The following is a 12,323-nucleotide window of genomic DNA, read 5'->3' as shown; positions in this document are numbered from 1 at the left end:
AGTAGCATTTTAATAATATACTGCATTAAGCTCCTCAATGGTTAGAAAATTTAGGCTGTACTTATGTTAACAATGCAACTCCTACCTGAAATAAATCATAACCCTCAGCTTCACGCCTGTCATATGGCCGGATAATGCCATCTTCGTGAATGTGACGCGGAGGACGGAGACTAGATACCTCTTCAGTTGATTCTGCCACCCTGTCAAAGACCAACAATTTCAATGCGTTCAGACCTGGTACAGACTTCGCACCAAAATTGTTTTTGTTACTTGCATTTCTTTTATTTCTTTTACTAGTTTAGTCAGCACAGATTTTTAAATAAGTTATTTAGAATTCATCTCCTCAAACCTTGAAAGATCCTGCTCATACTTGCTAGCTAGCCATGAATTATCCAAATTATTTGTGTGTCATGGCACTCTATATCATCGCCCTATTGCATCAGTCAGAAAATTATGAAACTACATGTCTATGGGAGAAGTTTCTTCCAAACTCTAAGTAACTATTGACTCTTCTATAGCTTGCAGAAAGTTTTTCAGTTGCACTTTCAAAAGCGCATAAATGATTTAGGATTACAAGTCCCACTGACAGTCATTGCAGTGGTCTAGGTATTACAGCAGGGTAAAGTGAGAGATGGCTGTGAGCATTCAGGAGTTGAAAAACAACATTTTTAATTACTGAGTGTTCTATGTTTTTATTTAGTTTTTACAGTCTTGTATGGACTTTTAGTTGGTACACCATAATACAGGACTTTCATTTTATTTTTCATGTTTGCATGGAGCTGATATAACCTCCATATGACACTGTAGTATATTAAGTTATACTGTAATAGCGTCAGTCTCAGGTGGTTGTAGCACTCTTCCTTCACCTGGCACCTAACAAAGCATCACCATGGCGCACTCTCAGTCCTCCTGATGCAGCTTGTATTTTAATCACATCAAATGGCAAGCAAACATATGTTACCACTGTACCTCTAATCACACAGTCCACATACCTGAGAACATTTGGTAAACAGACAATCACTAACTTCCACCCCATCATTTTACCTCTGAATTCCCTGGAAGGTACTGCTTGCCATATCTACGATGCCACCTGTCGGGCGGGCCACAACACCTACAAGCCCTTTTCCAACTCCTTTGAAGAATCCAGCTGCACCTTCCTTTTTAGCCCCTTCAGAAAAGAAAATACAGAATTAGTTACATACCCTTGCAGAAGATCCAAATTCTAAAGTTAATCCACCTCCTGCTTTATGAAGACTTAACTTTAATTAGAACAATTCTATACCTGAAACATTCCAAAATTGCTGGTTACATGCAGTTCAGCTCAGAAAAAATACTATGTATTAATGACACCTTTTGCTTTACGGAACCTTCCCAGTCTGTGTTTGGTCACATAGTTGTTCACCTTAAATCTCATTAGCCCTTCAGAACCAACATAGCTAAGAGAGGGTGAATGGGATTCTTCTTTCTTCTACATTATCAGAATTGTTTACTAAAAAAAAGTTACAATTATCAGAGCCAGTTACGCTAGTGCACTTCCATTGAAGACAATTCTCCACAGGTCTGATTAAGAGCAAAATGTGAAGACTGTAGATTTACGCAAATGCAACTAAGGTAAGAATTTAGCTTCCAAAACCATTCGCATTGGTAATGATGCATGAGCAAAAGAACCAAATGACTGTGTGTAGTTTTTTTATACCATTTTTACAGAATCACTGCTCAGAAGAGAAGAACAATTCACTTAATTTATTAGCAACCAGCAAAAATCAGGTGAAATTTAGTGCTATTAACTGACTAATATTTAGATGGTTCTTCTGTAAACATTTAAGGAATTGGGATTGTATATCTGTGAGAGTGTCCTGATTCCCTATCTAAATGCCAGATTTAAAAGAAGCAATTACACCTATTTTTTAATCTCCTTTATTCTTTTTTACCATGCCTCGTATTGATAGAGTGAAGCAGGCTTAAAACAAAAGAACTACCTGACAGGTTTAAGCACAAGCCAGTTAAGCTTCCCAATTAAAAGAAACAGCAGAAACAGACCAAGTGGTTAAAACAGATGTTATTTCTAGTGTGGCTCCCACTCTAATTATTCTTTACCCTGTCACTTAAACAACAACAAAAATACTACCTGTTCTATTATTTAACATCTAATTGTACACACACACACATGCATGTGCCACCTATGGGGTGAAATACATTAATGCATAAAGGTCTATTTCTCTACTTGTTTGCTGGTAGAGTTAGTTACTCAAGCTCAGCTTTATACAGTTAATTTGCTGATATAGAGGAAACTGTGCTGAAATTGTCCAATAGCAAAAATTTACATGCCTGCTGTAAATATGACCGTTCAGAGAAAGTTTTCGTTTTAAACTTATTCAGACGCAGCTGCACATGATATTATGTGAACTGGTCTGTCAAAGTCTGCATGTGAATTTGCACAAGAACCTTTAGTAACAACTGTAAAAATATCTGAAATCAAAACTTTAATTTTTACAAAATGACATGATTTTAAAAATGTTACTTTTCTTCAGAAACACAGAAATAGTGAGCTCAGACCTAAATAAGTACTATCATGTTTAAGTCAATATTTCTCAATAGAAAGTAAGTTATAAGTAGCACAACGTGTTAGCCTTCTGAAGAATGGACTTTAGGTTTACTAATAATTTTTGCCTACCTTCTACAGGTTTAGTGATTATTCCAGTCACACCACCAACAATACCCTGAAACAAAAATGAGAGTTTCATTGTCAACACTTGAAAGCCAGAACTGCTGAAGCACGATTCAGCCACTAGGTGTCTCTCCTGCTGTGTTTTAAAATTAACATTTAAGCAAAGCATTCAAATGGGATCTTTCCTAAGGCTTATTTTTGTTTATTATGAATTCCTGTTGACATGATCATCATGAAAGAAAACATCTTTGGAATAATTAGAAGGCACAGGGAACTACTAAACTGGACCCAGAGACGATCCCTGACAGATAACATGCGAGAATCTTAACTTAACTGTTGTTTTGCACTACCAGTCACTATTCCCTGGCTGTTCTGTAGCCTACGTCACAGGATGTGACCCACAGATCACTGGGGCCAACTGGCAGAGGACATATACAGCAGTTTACAGAGATCCCCGATGTAATCATTCACCAAAGAGCGGGGGCATGTGAGGTCTCTACCAAGAGCTCGTAGCTTACTGGTCATCATCATAATTGCAAAATGTATGTATAATGATAGTTAAGGAGTTACGTGTCTTTACTGAAAACTATGTTCTTAAGGTATATAAGTTAACACAGGTCATCAGAGGTGATAAACAGTATCTATTCGGTAGAAGGGAGTAAACACTCCTCTCTCTGGCTGGTTATCTTGTACTGAAGGCCTTCCAATTGAAGTACATTTGCAGTAATGAGTCTGATGCTAATGAAAAGCTTGTAGAGTCAATGAGGAAGGATCACACAGGGAAAACAACTAGCAGGGGGATCCTGGTTATAAATAAAGAATGGATTGTTGTGGGACAACTTGAGGTGGAGAGAGACATCCTTCACTGAGCATAGCTTTTTTCATGAAAAAGGGATCACAGCTTACCTGGCTGAGAAACACTAGTGAGCAATATTATAAGACACAACAATAACTAGTTAACTAAGCCTAGGTTATGGCATACATGTTATAAGGGCTTCTCTACAGATAGTGTGCTGCAAGTCAGGATGTAAATTTACAGCATACTAGCCTCCAAAGCACTAACTGGCCATGCAGACTCTTCTACCACGCATTACAAGTTCTCTAAGCCAGAGTGCACTTGGGAACTTCTAGCACACTTTGCTATCATGAACTAAAAGTTCTCCACATCAGAGTCCACACAGCCAGTTAGTATGCAGCAGGTTTGTGCACTGTAGAGTCACATCCTGGCTTGCCACTGAGGCCTTGTCTACACTACAGGGTAAATTCAATCTAAACTATGCCATTTGAGTTACGTGAACAGCGTAATTTCAAGTCAACGTAGCTTAGATTTACTTACTGTGGGATCCACACTACACTTCTCTTCTCGATCAGGTGGAGTACAGAAATCGACGGGAGAGCAGTCTGCAGTCAATTTAGTGGGTTTTCACTAGACCTGCTAAATTGACCGCCAATGCATCGATTGCCACTTGTTGATCCCCCGGTAAGGGTAGACAAGCCCAAGTCTTCATCTAGGTAAGCCCTGATTCAACATGTATCGCAACAGTACTTTGCCTAATCTTAAGTGAGTGCTTTTAGAAATATCCAAAGTATAGTAAAGCCTTTTAGGAAAGGAGGTTACTAATATGCTGAATAGTTTTATAGAGTAAACAAAAGAAGTCAATTAATGCATTAGGCAGTATCCCAACCATAACAGCACAAAAAAAGATTAATGCTTAAGATTGGCAGTGTAATACAAGAATAGCAAACAGGCTTTTACGAATTTGTCAGTAAACAAGATTAGAAAAACACATGTCACGCTATGTACGCTACTGAGCAAGTTTGGGAAAGTAAAATGAGTTTTTTCTTTTGATTATTATTAACAACAATTCCTAATGTGCTTAATTTGCATTTCATGTAACAAATAATTCTAGCATAAAGATGATAGGTATGATTCAAAACCCACATAAACAACAGACACTGGACGTAAACACAGCCTTTCATCTCCTAGGAAGAATTTCTCACTTGAGATAAAATGGATCACTTGAGCACTTAGCATCCATTCCAGAGAAACCTCGTGTACATCCATTTCAGAGAAACCTTGTGTAGGTAACGTCGTATTTATTTTGTGGTCATTTGTTCCATGGTCATCAGACCCTTACCAGATTTTTTAAAAAAAATCAGTTTGTTGCATGTTACTGCAAACTTCAGATTTGAAGCTTGTTTTTCTTCTCTGGTGAACCAAATGATTAGTGATCCGAATTTGCACATGAACCCTTTTACTGCATCTTATAGTTGTTTCTGTCACAGACAATAAAGGTGGACACAGCCTTCTTCAACTGTTCACCTGGGGAGTGAATTCTTCCAAAACTGAACGTAACTAGTAACTTATTTACATATGTAATTATAGGTGGAGCTGAGAGTGCTGCCTGTACTTAAGGCTGCCCCAACACTTCCTATTATGACACAGTTTTCAGTTTTTCTAACCGGCCACAACCTGAAAAATTTCAGCTGAAGTTTTACATGCTGGGTCTCTGACTCACATTCAACTTTTTTTTGGAAAGTTTTAGCAAAAATATTACAGCTGCTTCTGAAAACAAGACTGGGGGAAATATTTTTGCCCATGTTAAAAATATTTTTACAAGTGTTTAATTTAGAAGCTCTAGTAGCATCTCCATGCTTTGGAGCAATGAAAGGTGTGTGTACCCCAACATACCTAGCAGCATCTGCAAGAAAGACAGCAAAAAAGCTTAACTGATACCAAAACCCAGCTTGGAAGGGCTGCAGGAATACAGTCTGTAGTCTCTCTCTGGGGGATAGAAAAGACAGGATATGATCCAGGGAGACAGCAAGGTGTCTGAGGCAGCAGACCTTGGCTGCCAGCTTCAAGATTCCTGGGTTTCTGTACCAGTCACCAAGGTAGCTGGGGCCGTAGCACTGATCCTGTGGATTTGTGACAACCTCCAACCACCAAGACAGATGGAAGGCCCACTGTAAAGACTATTGCTGGGTGCGACTGTTACCCTGGAAGGGGTGGATTAAAGCATAACCTGGCCAGAAGGCGAAGTTGTGGGGAGAGAGACCACCACAACGATGGAGTAACTATAGGCAGGGAGTGCCATAGACAGAGTATGCCGCCACGCCTGGCCACAAGGAGGTGGCTCCTGAGGTGAATGAACCACTCTGCAAGCAGGGACTTGAAATTTGGCAGGTGGGTCACACCCTAGGGTTGGCAATCTGCTTCCTTTGTGGTTTCCGTGAGAAACAGCCCACATCTGGCGAAATTATTACCTTCCTGAAAATCTCAGTTCACACGTGCTCAGTAGAGATTTTTTTTTAAAAAAAAATAATCTGGCAGCTAAATTCTCTTAAGAGTCTATCTGTATTTTCCATGCTCCATCTCCTCACGGGTCCTGTGTACCGAGCAGACTGGGCAAGACCATCTTGACAGCCATTGAGTATGTTCTAGTCCAGGGAGGCAGGGGCTGAGAAGCACCTCCACTTGAATTGCTCCTCCCAACTGCCAGGAGCCCCTATGATGTGGCACAGGAACTGAGAGAAGAGATTCTCTCCTGTGCTTCCAATGCTCCCCCTGGTGGTGGCCAAACAATTTTGTAGAATCAGCAGCCTAACTCAATGCAGAGAGAGCAAGAATCAAAGTGGGGTATGGGAGAGAAGGAGAAGGCAGTTTGGACAAGGAGCCCAGGGTGGGGAGAAGACTGTGAGCCAGTGCGTGGGGACACATGTACTCTGACAGGGAGCCCAGGGACAAGGAGACCCAAGGGTCAAACTGAAACAAGAAGATGGGGGAACATGGCGAAGTGTGAAAGAGACTGGACTGAAACAGAAAAACTGGAGGAGATGGGACAGAAGGTCTGTAACCAGTAGAGGAATACTCCTCTCCAGAACCTACAACAGAACTCAAGATTATATACACATGGAGGAATAGGTAAACATAGGTATAACAATATTTCTATAGGTATTATAATATACCTGTCCCGCCATGTGTACTCCCCAACTGATGAGGGATGCATCCATGGTCAAGGTCTTTGTTGGGAACAGGGAGTTGAATGGTACCCATACGCGCGCATACACATTTTTCATCTGTGTTCCCACCAATTAAAAGAGTATAAGAACCTTTGGTGAACCCTGACTAGCAGGTTGAGTCTATGCTTGAACCAGGGTATGCACAGTCAGTAACCAAGCCTTCACACATCGGACACGAAGCCCAGCTAACGGGATCACATTAGGTGCTTGTGGCTATATGATCCAACAGTGCCAGGATTGTATGGACATCCTGAGGGTCATTGGGGTTCACTGTATGAGACTGATGGAGAGGAACTGGCCATCTGGTAAATATATCCTGGCAGTCACAGCATCCAACCTCATCCACAACCCTGGCTTCTGGGGTGGATTTCTTCAGGTTCACCCTCAATCCAATCTGTCAGAGAGATCTAGAAGCCCAGTAGCTGCTTCTTACATTTTGCAGTAAGATTGTCCCTCTAGGAGCCAGTCCTCTAAGTAAGGGAATACTGTCGCTGCTTGTCAGCAGAAGTAACCTGCCACCACTGACAGCATCTTGGTGAACATTCTTGGTGTTACCCTGAGTCCCAAGGGAAGAATCCTGTACTGATCGTGTTTGTTGGGTGTATGGTGAACATGTGCAACCTGAAGGGCACTAACTACACATAGGGACAATCAGGAAAGAATTAGTCATTCCAGAGATAAAGATATAAAAACCAGTAAGTTTCAGGCAACAAGAAACTTGCTAGCCAGGGGGAAGGGGAGTTAAGTGGTTGGAAGGGGCCTGAGTCTGTCCTTCCCTTTGGCCCTTCATCTTTACTGCTATGGGGGAAAGTGGGAAGTCATATAAGGAATGGAGTGGAAGCCTCCTTCCTTCTCTGTTCCCGATATAGCTATTATCTATAAAATATATAAATTGCATGGTTCTTCACACTTACCCATCAAGATAGATTTTTTAAAAATAAAATACCCTTGATATGAGCCTCCTACTTTGCAAAAACTAGCTACAAAAAGACAGTAGCTCATAACTACTATAATTGATATTCTTTCAGAAGCATTTAGCATATTTGTGTTAGATCTACAGAAGTTGATAATAATGAGTAGTAATACTTAGGACTTATAGGACAGTACTATTGTTAACTAGAATTTCACTTACTTATGATCAGATATCTCTTGGATTTTAACTCCCAACACTCCCCTGTTCTGCCTCATGTCACATATCTATAGTATTAGGTGTCCTATTTTTCAAAATACTTGCATCATTGTCATGAACAGAACACACTTCAGAATCTAAAGTACATTACATTTCAGAAATGTTGAAGCAATTTGTCTACATATACTTCCTCTTCAGATATTTTTTTAAAATGTAAAATTTTTTTTATGACACTCCCAGGTGGATTCTAGAAGAAACAGAAAATAAATCACCTTACGATAATATCCAGTACTCCATGCAATGTAAATGGACTTTAATTTTTTTCCTTCAGTTTCTGCTTCTTTTATTAGTTCATTAACTGAATATGGAGGATGCCATTAAATTGTTTCATACATGCAGTTAATGATTTTCTAGCACAGGCCCAACTGTCAGTTCACTGTAGGTTTAGTTTGAATTTCATACCCGTAAAAAGCCTTTTCCTCCTTTGGCCAAACTGTCACCAAAGTCCTTCGGCTGACGGCCCATCTCCTCTCTCCGTTTTTGCTGGTATTCTTTGTCCATAGTTATAGCAGCCAAGCCTTTTCCAACGGAACCAGTGATCCGAGATACCACCCCGGCAGCGCCCCCTGTCAGCCAAGGAGAGATTAAGTCGCATGGCTCCTTGTTTATATTTAATAATGGACAAACCATAATGTACAATTTAAATTGCATGCAATTCAGAGGAATCTTTCTGTGCTAAAGTTGACAATATGATAATTTAGTAAAATCATCAGACAAGAAGCATGGAATACCATATTATCTTTCAAGCAACAGGCTCCAGTGTATAGGCATGAAACTTATTGCAGCAAAAGACAAATATTTCATATTGACCTGGCATGCCTTGAAATATTTTTAGCACAGAGTCAGGTTCCATCCTCTGTTACCTGACTTTTTCCAACAACTGATACAGTATTTAAAATAGATGCTTTAATAAATTAGCCAAAGCAATGGTTGGTCTTGGATATACTATTCTCCAAAAAATGTCTTCGAAGTCTAGTACTTATCACTGGTTTATCATCCCAGCACTGACAATGAATTCTACATTTTCATAAATTAGCTGCCTTTTTCTCCATCATGCTGAAATCTAGGAACTCTCAATTAATTGTGTTTGCTACTAATAATCTTCAAATGAACAAAGCTTTTATGGAATGAGTGGCAGACTTTACAACACCTAGCACAGAATCATAGAATTGCAGGACTGGAACGGACTTTGATAGGTCATCTAGTCCAGTCCACTGCACTGAGGAAAGACTACCCAGATGATTCCTGACAGGTGTTTGTCTAACTTATTCTTAAAAACCTCCAACAACAGAGATTCCACCACCTCCATAGGTAATTTGTATCAGTGCTTAACCACCCTTACACTTAGGAAGTTTTTTACAATGTCGAGCCTAAATCTCCCCTGCTGCAGTTTAAGCCCCTTTACTTCATGTCTTGTCCTTAGTGGTGATGGAGAACAATTTATCACCCTCCTTTTTATAACAACCTTTTACAAACCTATAACAACCTTCTGCCTTTTCTGAGAGGGCTTTGATGGGGAACCTTCTCTCCTGAAGGTACTCAAAGACTTATGTCCCCCCTCAGTTTTCTCTTCTCCAGAAGAAACAAACCCAATTTTTTCAATCTTTCCGCAAGGTCATGTTTTCTAGCCCTTATATCATTTTTGTTGCTCCCCTGGACTTTCTCCAATTTGTCTACATCTTTTCCCACGTTTGGTGCCCAGAACTGGACACAATACTCCAGTTTAGGCCTTATCAGTGCTAAGTAAAACGGAAGAATCGCTTCTTGTGTCTTACTTACAACAGTCCTACTAATATATCTGAGAATGAAGTTTGCTCTTTTTGAAACTGTATTGCATTGTTAACTCATATTTAGTTTGTAATCCATTTTAATAAAGTACTCCTTCCTAGGCAGTCATTTCCCATTCTGTATTTGTGCAGTTGATTATTCCTTCCTCATCATAGTACTTTTCATTTTCCTCACTGAATTTCATCCTTTTTATTTCAGACCATTTCTCCAGTTTGTCAAGATGATTTTGAATTATAATCTTGTCCTTCAAATCATCTGCAACCTCTCCGAGCTTGGTATCATACACAAACTTGATAGAAGCGTATTCTCTATGCCACTATCTAAATCATTTATGAAGATATTGAATAAAACCGAACTCAGGACCGATACTTACAGGACCCCACTTGATAGGTCTTTCTAGCTTGACTGTGGACCATTGATAACTACTCTGGAGTACAGTTTTCCAACCAGTTGCACACCCACCTTACAGTAGGCTCATCTAGGCTATACTTCCCTGGTTTGTTTATGAGACGGTCACGTGAAACAGTTTTAAAAGCTTCACTACAGTCAAGATATATACCACATCTACTGCTTCTCCCCTATCCACCAAGCTTGTTACCCTGTCAAAGAAGAATACTAGGTTGATTTGACAGGATTTGTTCTTGACAAATCCATGTTGACTGCTACTTATCACCTTATTATCTTCTAGGTGATTATGAACAGATAGATACTATATTTGCCCTTTTCCAGTCCTCTGTGATATCTCCCATCCTCCATGAGTTCTGAAAGATAATTGCTAATAGCTCAGAGATCTCTTCAGCCAGTGTTTTCTATCACAGCTTCTGCCATGATTCCCATATTAGTGTTTTGAAAATGCTTCTCAACCCAATTAAAATAGCAAAAGCTCTACAAAGACATTTGGTCATACAGTACAAGAACTAAGTTAACAAGTACTTTTGTCAATGACAAAGGTCCATGATACATACCTACTGTGTGACCAAGAAGACTCTTTACACCAATCACAAAGCCCTCAGCAAATTCTTCAGGTCCTTGAACAGCTCCCTAAAGATGAAATTTACTATAAATTAAAATACAGAGAGAGAGAGAGAGAGAGAAACAAACCCCTCTCTTCATCCTACAGCTCTTCAAGAATCAAATGGCAACTGCTGTGCATTGGAAAATGTCTGTTCATTTAGGGTATGTCTACACTGTGATAAACCCATAGCACTGAGTCTCAGAGCCGAGGTCAGCTGATGGGCTCACCGGGCTCGGGCTTCAGGGCTAAAAATAGCAGTGTAGATGTTTGAGGTCAGGCTAGAGCCCAAGCTGTGAGACCCGCCTGCCTTGCAATGTCTCAGAACCGGAGTTCCAGCCCGAGCCGAAATATCTACACTACAGTTGCATAGCCCACAAACCCAGCAAGGCACAGTCAGCTAACCTGGGCCAACCACAGCCATCCCATGCATCTTCTGTTACGTTATAGACATACCCTTTAACAAGACATTTCTTCGAGTAGCAAGTGCCACGATTTCCCAATTCATCAGGTTCAAAAATATTTTTATCAACCTATAGCTAACTGACTAATACAGTGACCTAAAAGAAGAAATCATACCTGAAAAGGCTCATAGAAGAAAGCTTCCACACCCTCAGACAAACCTCTGATTAAGCCAAATGGATTTCCCAGGACATCTAAACCCAGTACAAGAACATACATCTGCTTCAAGAACTAAATGAAGAACAAAAGTGGACATAGTACATATCAGCTCTTTTTTAATATACTACCCAAGTTAGAATTAAAATCTATAGAACATAGTTTTTAAATCTCCCAAGCGCAAGTAAGATGGTGTTAAAACAGTGGCTTAGCAGAAGTACTGCATAATGCTACAGACCAGGACAAAAGCGCGACATAGGCACGGGAGGAAGCATGCTCTACTTGAGTGACTGTGAAAGAGTCTGGCTATGGCAAAAGATGCTGTACGTGTACAAGTAGCTCCATCAGAATGTCATGGTAGATGATGAGCCTAGTACCATATTTGATACAGGTGGGCAAAAGTAAAAGCAGAAACTGTTGAAACTGAAATCCACTTGAAGTAGAGGTAATTCACGTTTCGATGCTTTGCCACAGAAATGACTATGAACAATGGATTTGTAAAACTAATAGTTTATCCCCAAATAAGCACAAAAGCTTCACATTCCAGACAAGCATATTTATCCTAAAAATATGTTTAAAAAGTAGAATTCACTGAATGAACTTACTTGTTCACTATAATGTGTAACAACTCTCCTTATCAGCTCATCTTGCCTGTAAAACTGATACTTAATTTCAAAGAAAGCAAGTCTGAAAGACAAACAGCAACATTTAATAGCTGAAACAAAAATCTCTTATTGATTTATTACTTGAGATTAGAGTATTTAAATTTACAAAATTATTTAACTAACCTATACCTTTTATTGTGCATTATTCAGTAAGGTAGCTAGAGCACTACTTGAGACACTTGTAGGAAGCGAAGGCTACCAAGGGATGCAGTGCAAGGGTTTAGAACAATTAGATACCCTTCCTTTCCCATTCATCTCCTTCCCTCTGAGGATCTCAAGTCCACTTTTAAAAATAACACAAACACACTTTCCATGCATGTGACTGTACTTGATTACAAGGCAATTAAATTCATTCTAAAT

The 12,323-nt window shown here is 39.7% G+C and overlaps 1 protein-coding gene across 1 annotated transcript in view; it reads right to left on the bottom strand.

The window, feature by feature from the left end:
- The window catches only part of VPS13C (vacuolar protein sorting 13 homolog C), a 187,642-nt gene that overhangs the window by 18,346 nt on the left and 156,973 nt on the right, over window positions 1-12,323 (bottom strand). The window contains exons 75-81 of the mRNA XM_073303628.2: window positions 11,904-11,985; window positions 11,260-11,373; window positions 10,634-10,709; window positions 8,283-8,446; window positions 2,675-2,720; window positions 1,045-1,168; window positions 86-200 (exon numbers count right to left, since the gene is read on the bottom strand). Coding sequence (XP_073159729.1) covers window positions 86-200; window positions 1,045-1,168; window positions 2,675-2,720; window positions 8,283-8,446; window positions 10,634-10,709; window positions 11,260-11,373; window positions 11,904-11,985 — 721 coding nt within the window. The remainder of the gene's footprint in view (window positions 1-85; window positions 201-1,044; window positions 1,169-2,674; window positions 2,721-8,282; window positions 8,447-10,633; window positions 10,710-11,259; window positions 11,374-11,903; window positions 11,986-12,323) is intronic.

This window comes from Lepidochelys kempii, chromosome 10 (genome assembly GCF_965140285.1).
Source record: "Lepidochelys kempii isolate rLepKem1 chromosome 10, rLepKem1.hap1, whole genome shotgun sequence".
Classification (NCBI taxonomy): domain Eukaryota; kingdom Metazoa; phylum Chordata; order Testudines; family Cheloniidae; genus Lepidochelys; species Lepidochelys kempii.
Note: the sequence above shows the minus strand (reverse complement) of the source record. Positions and strands in the feature narration are given on the sequence as shown.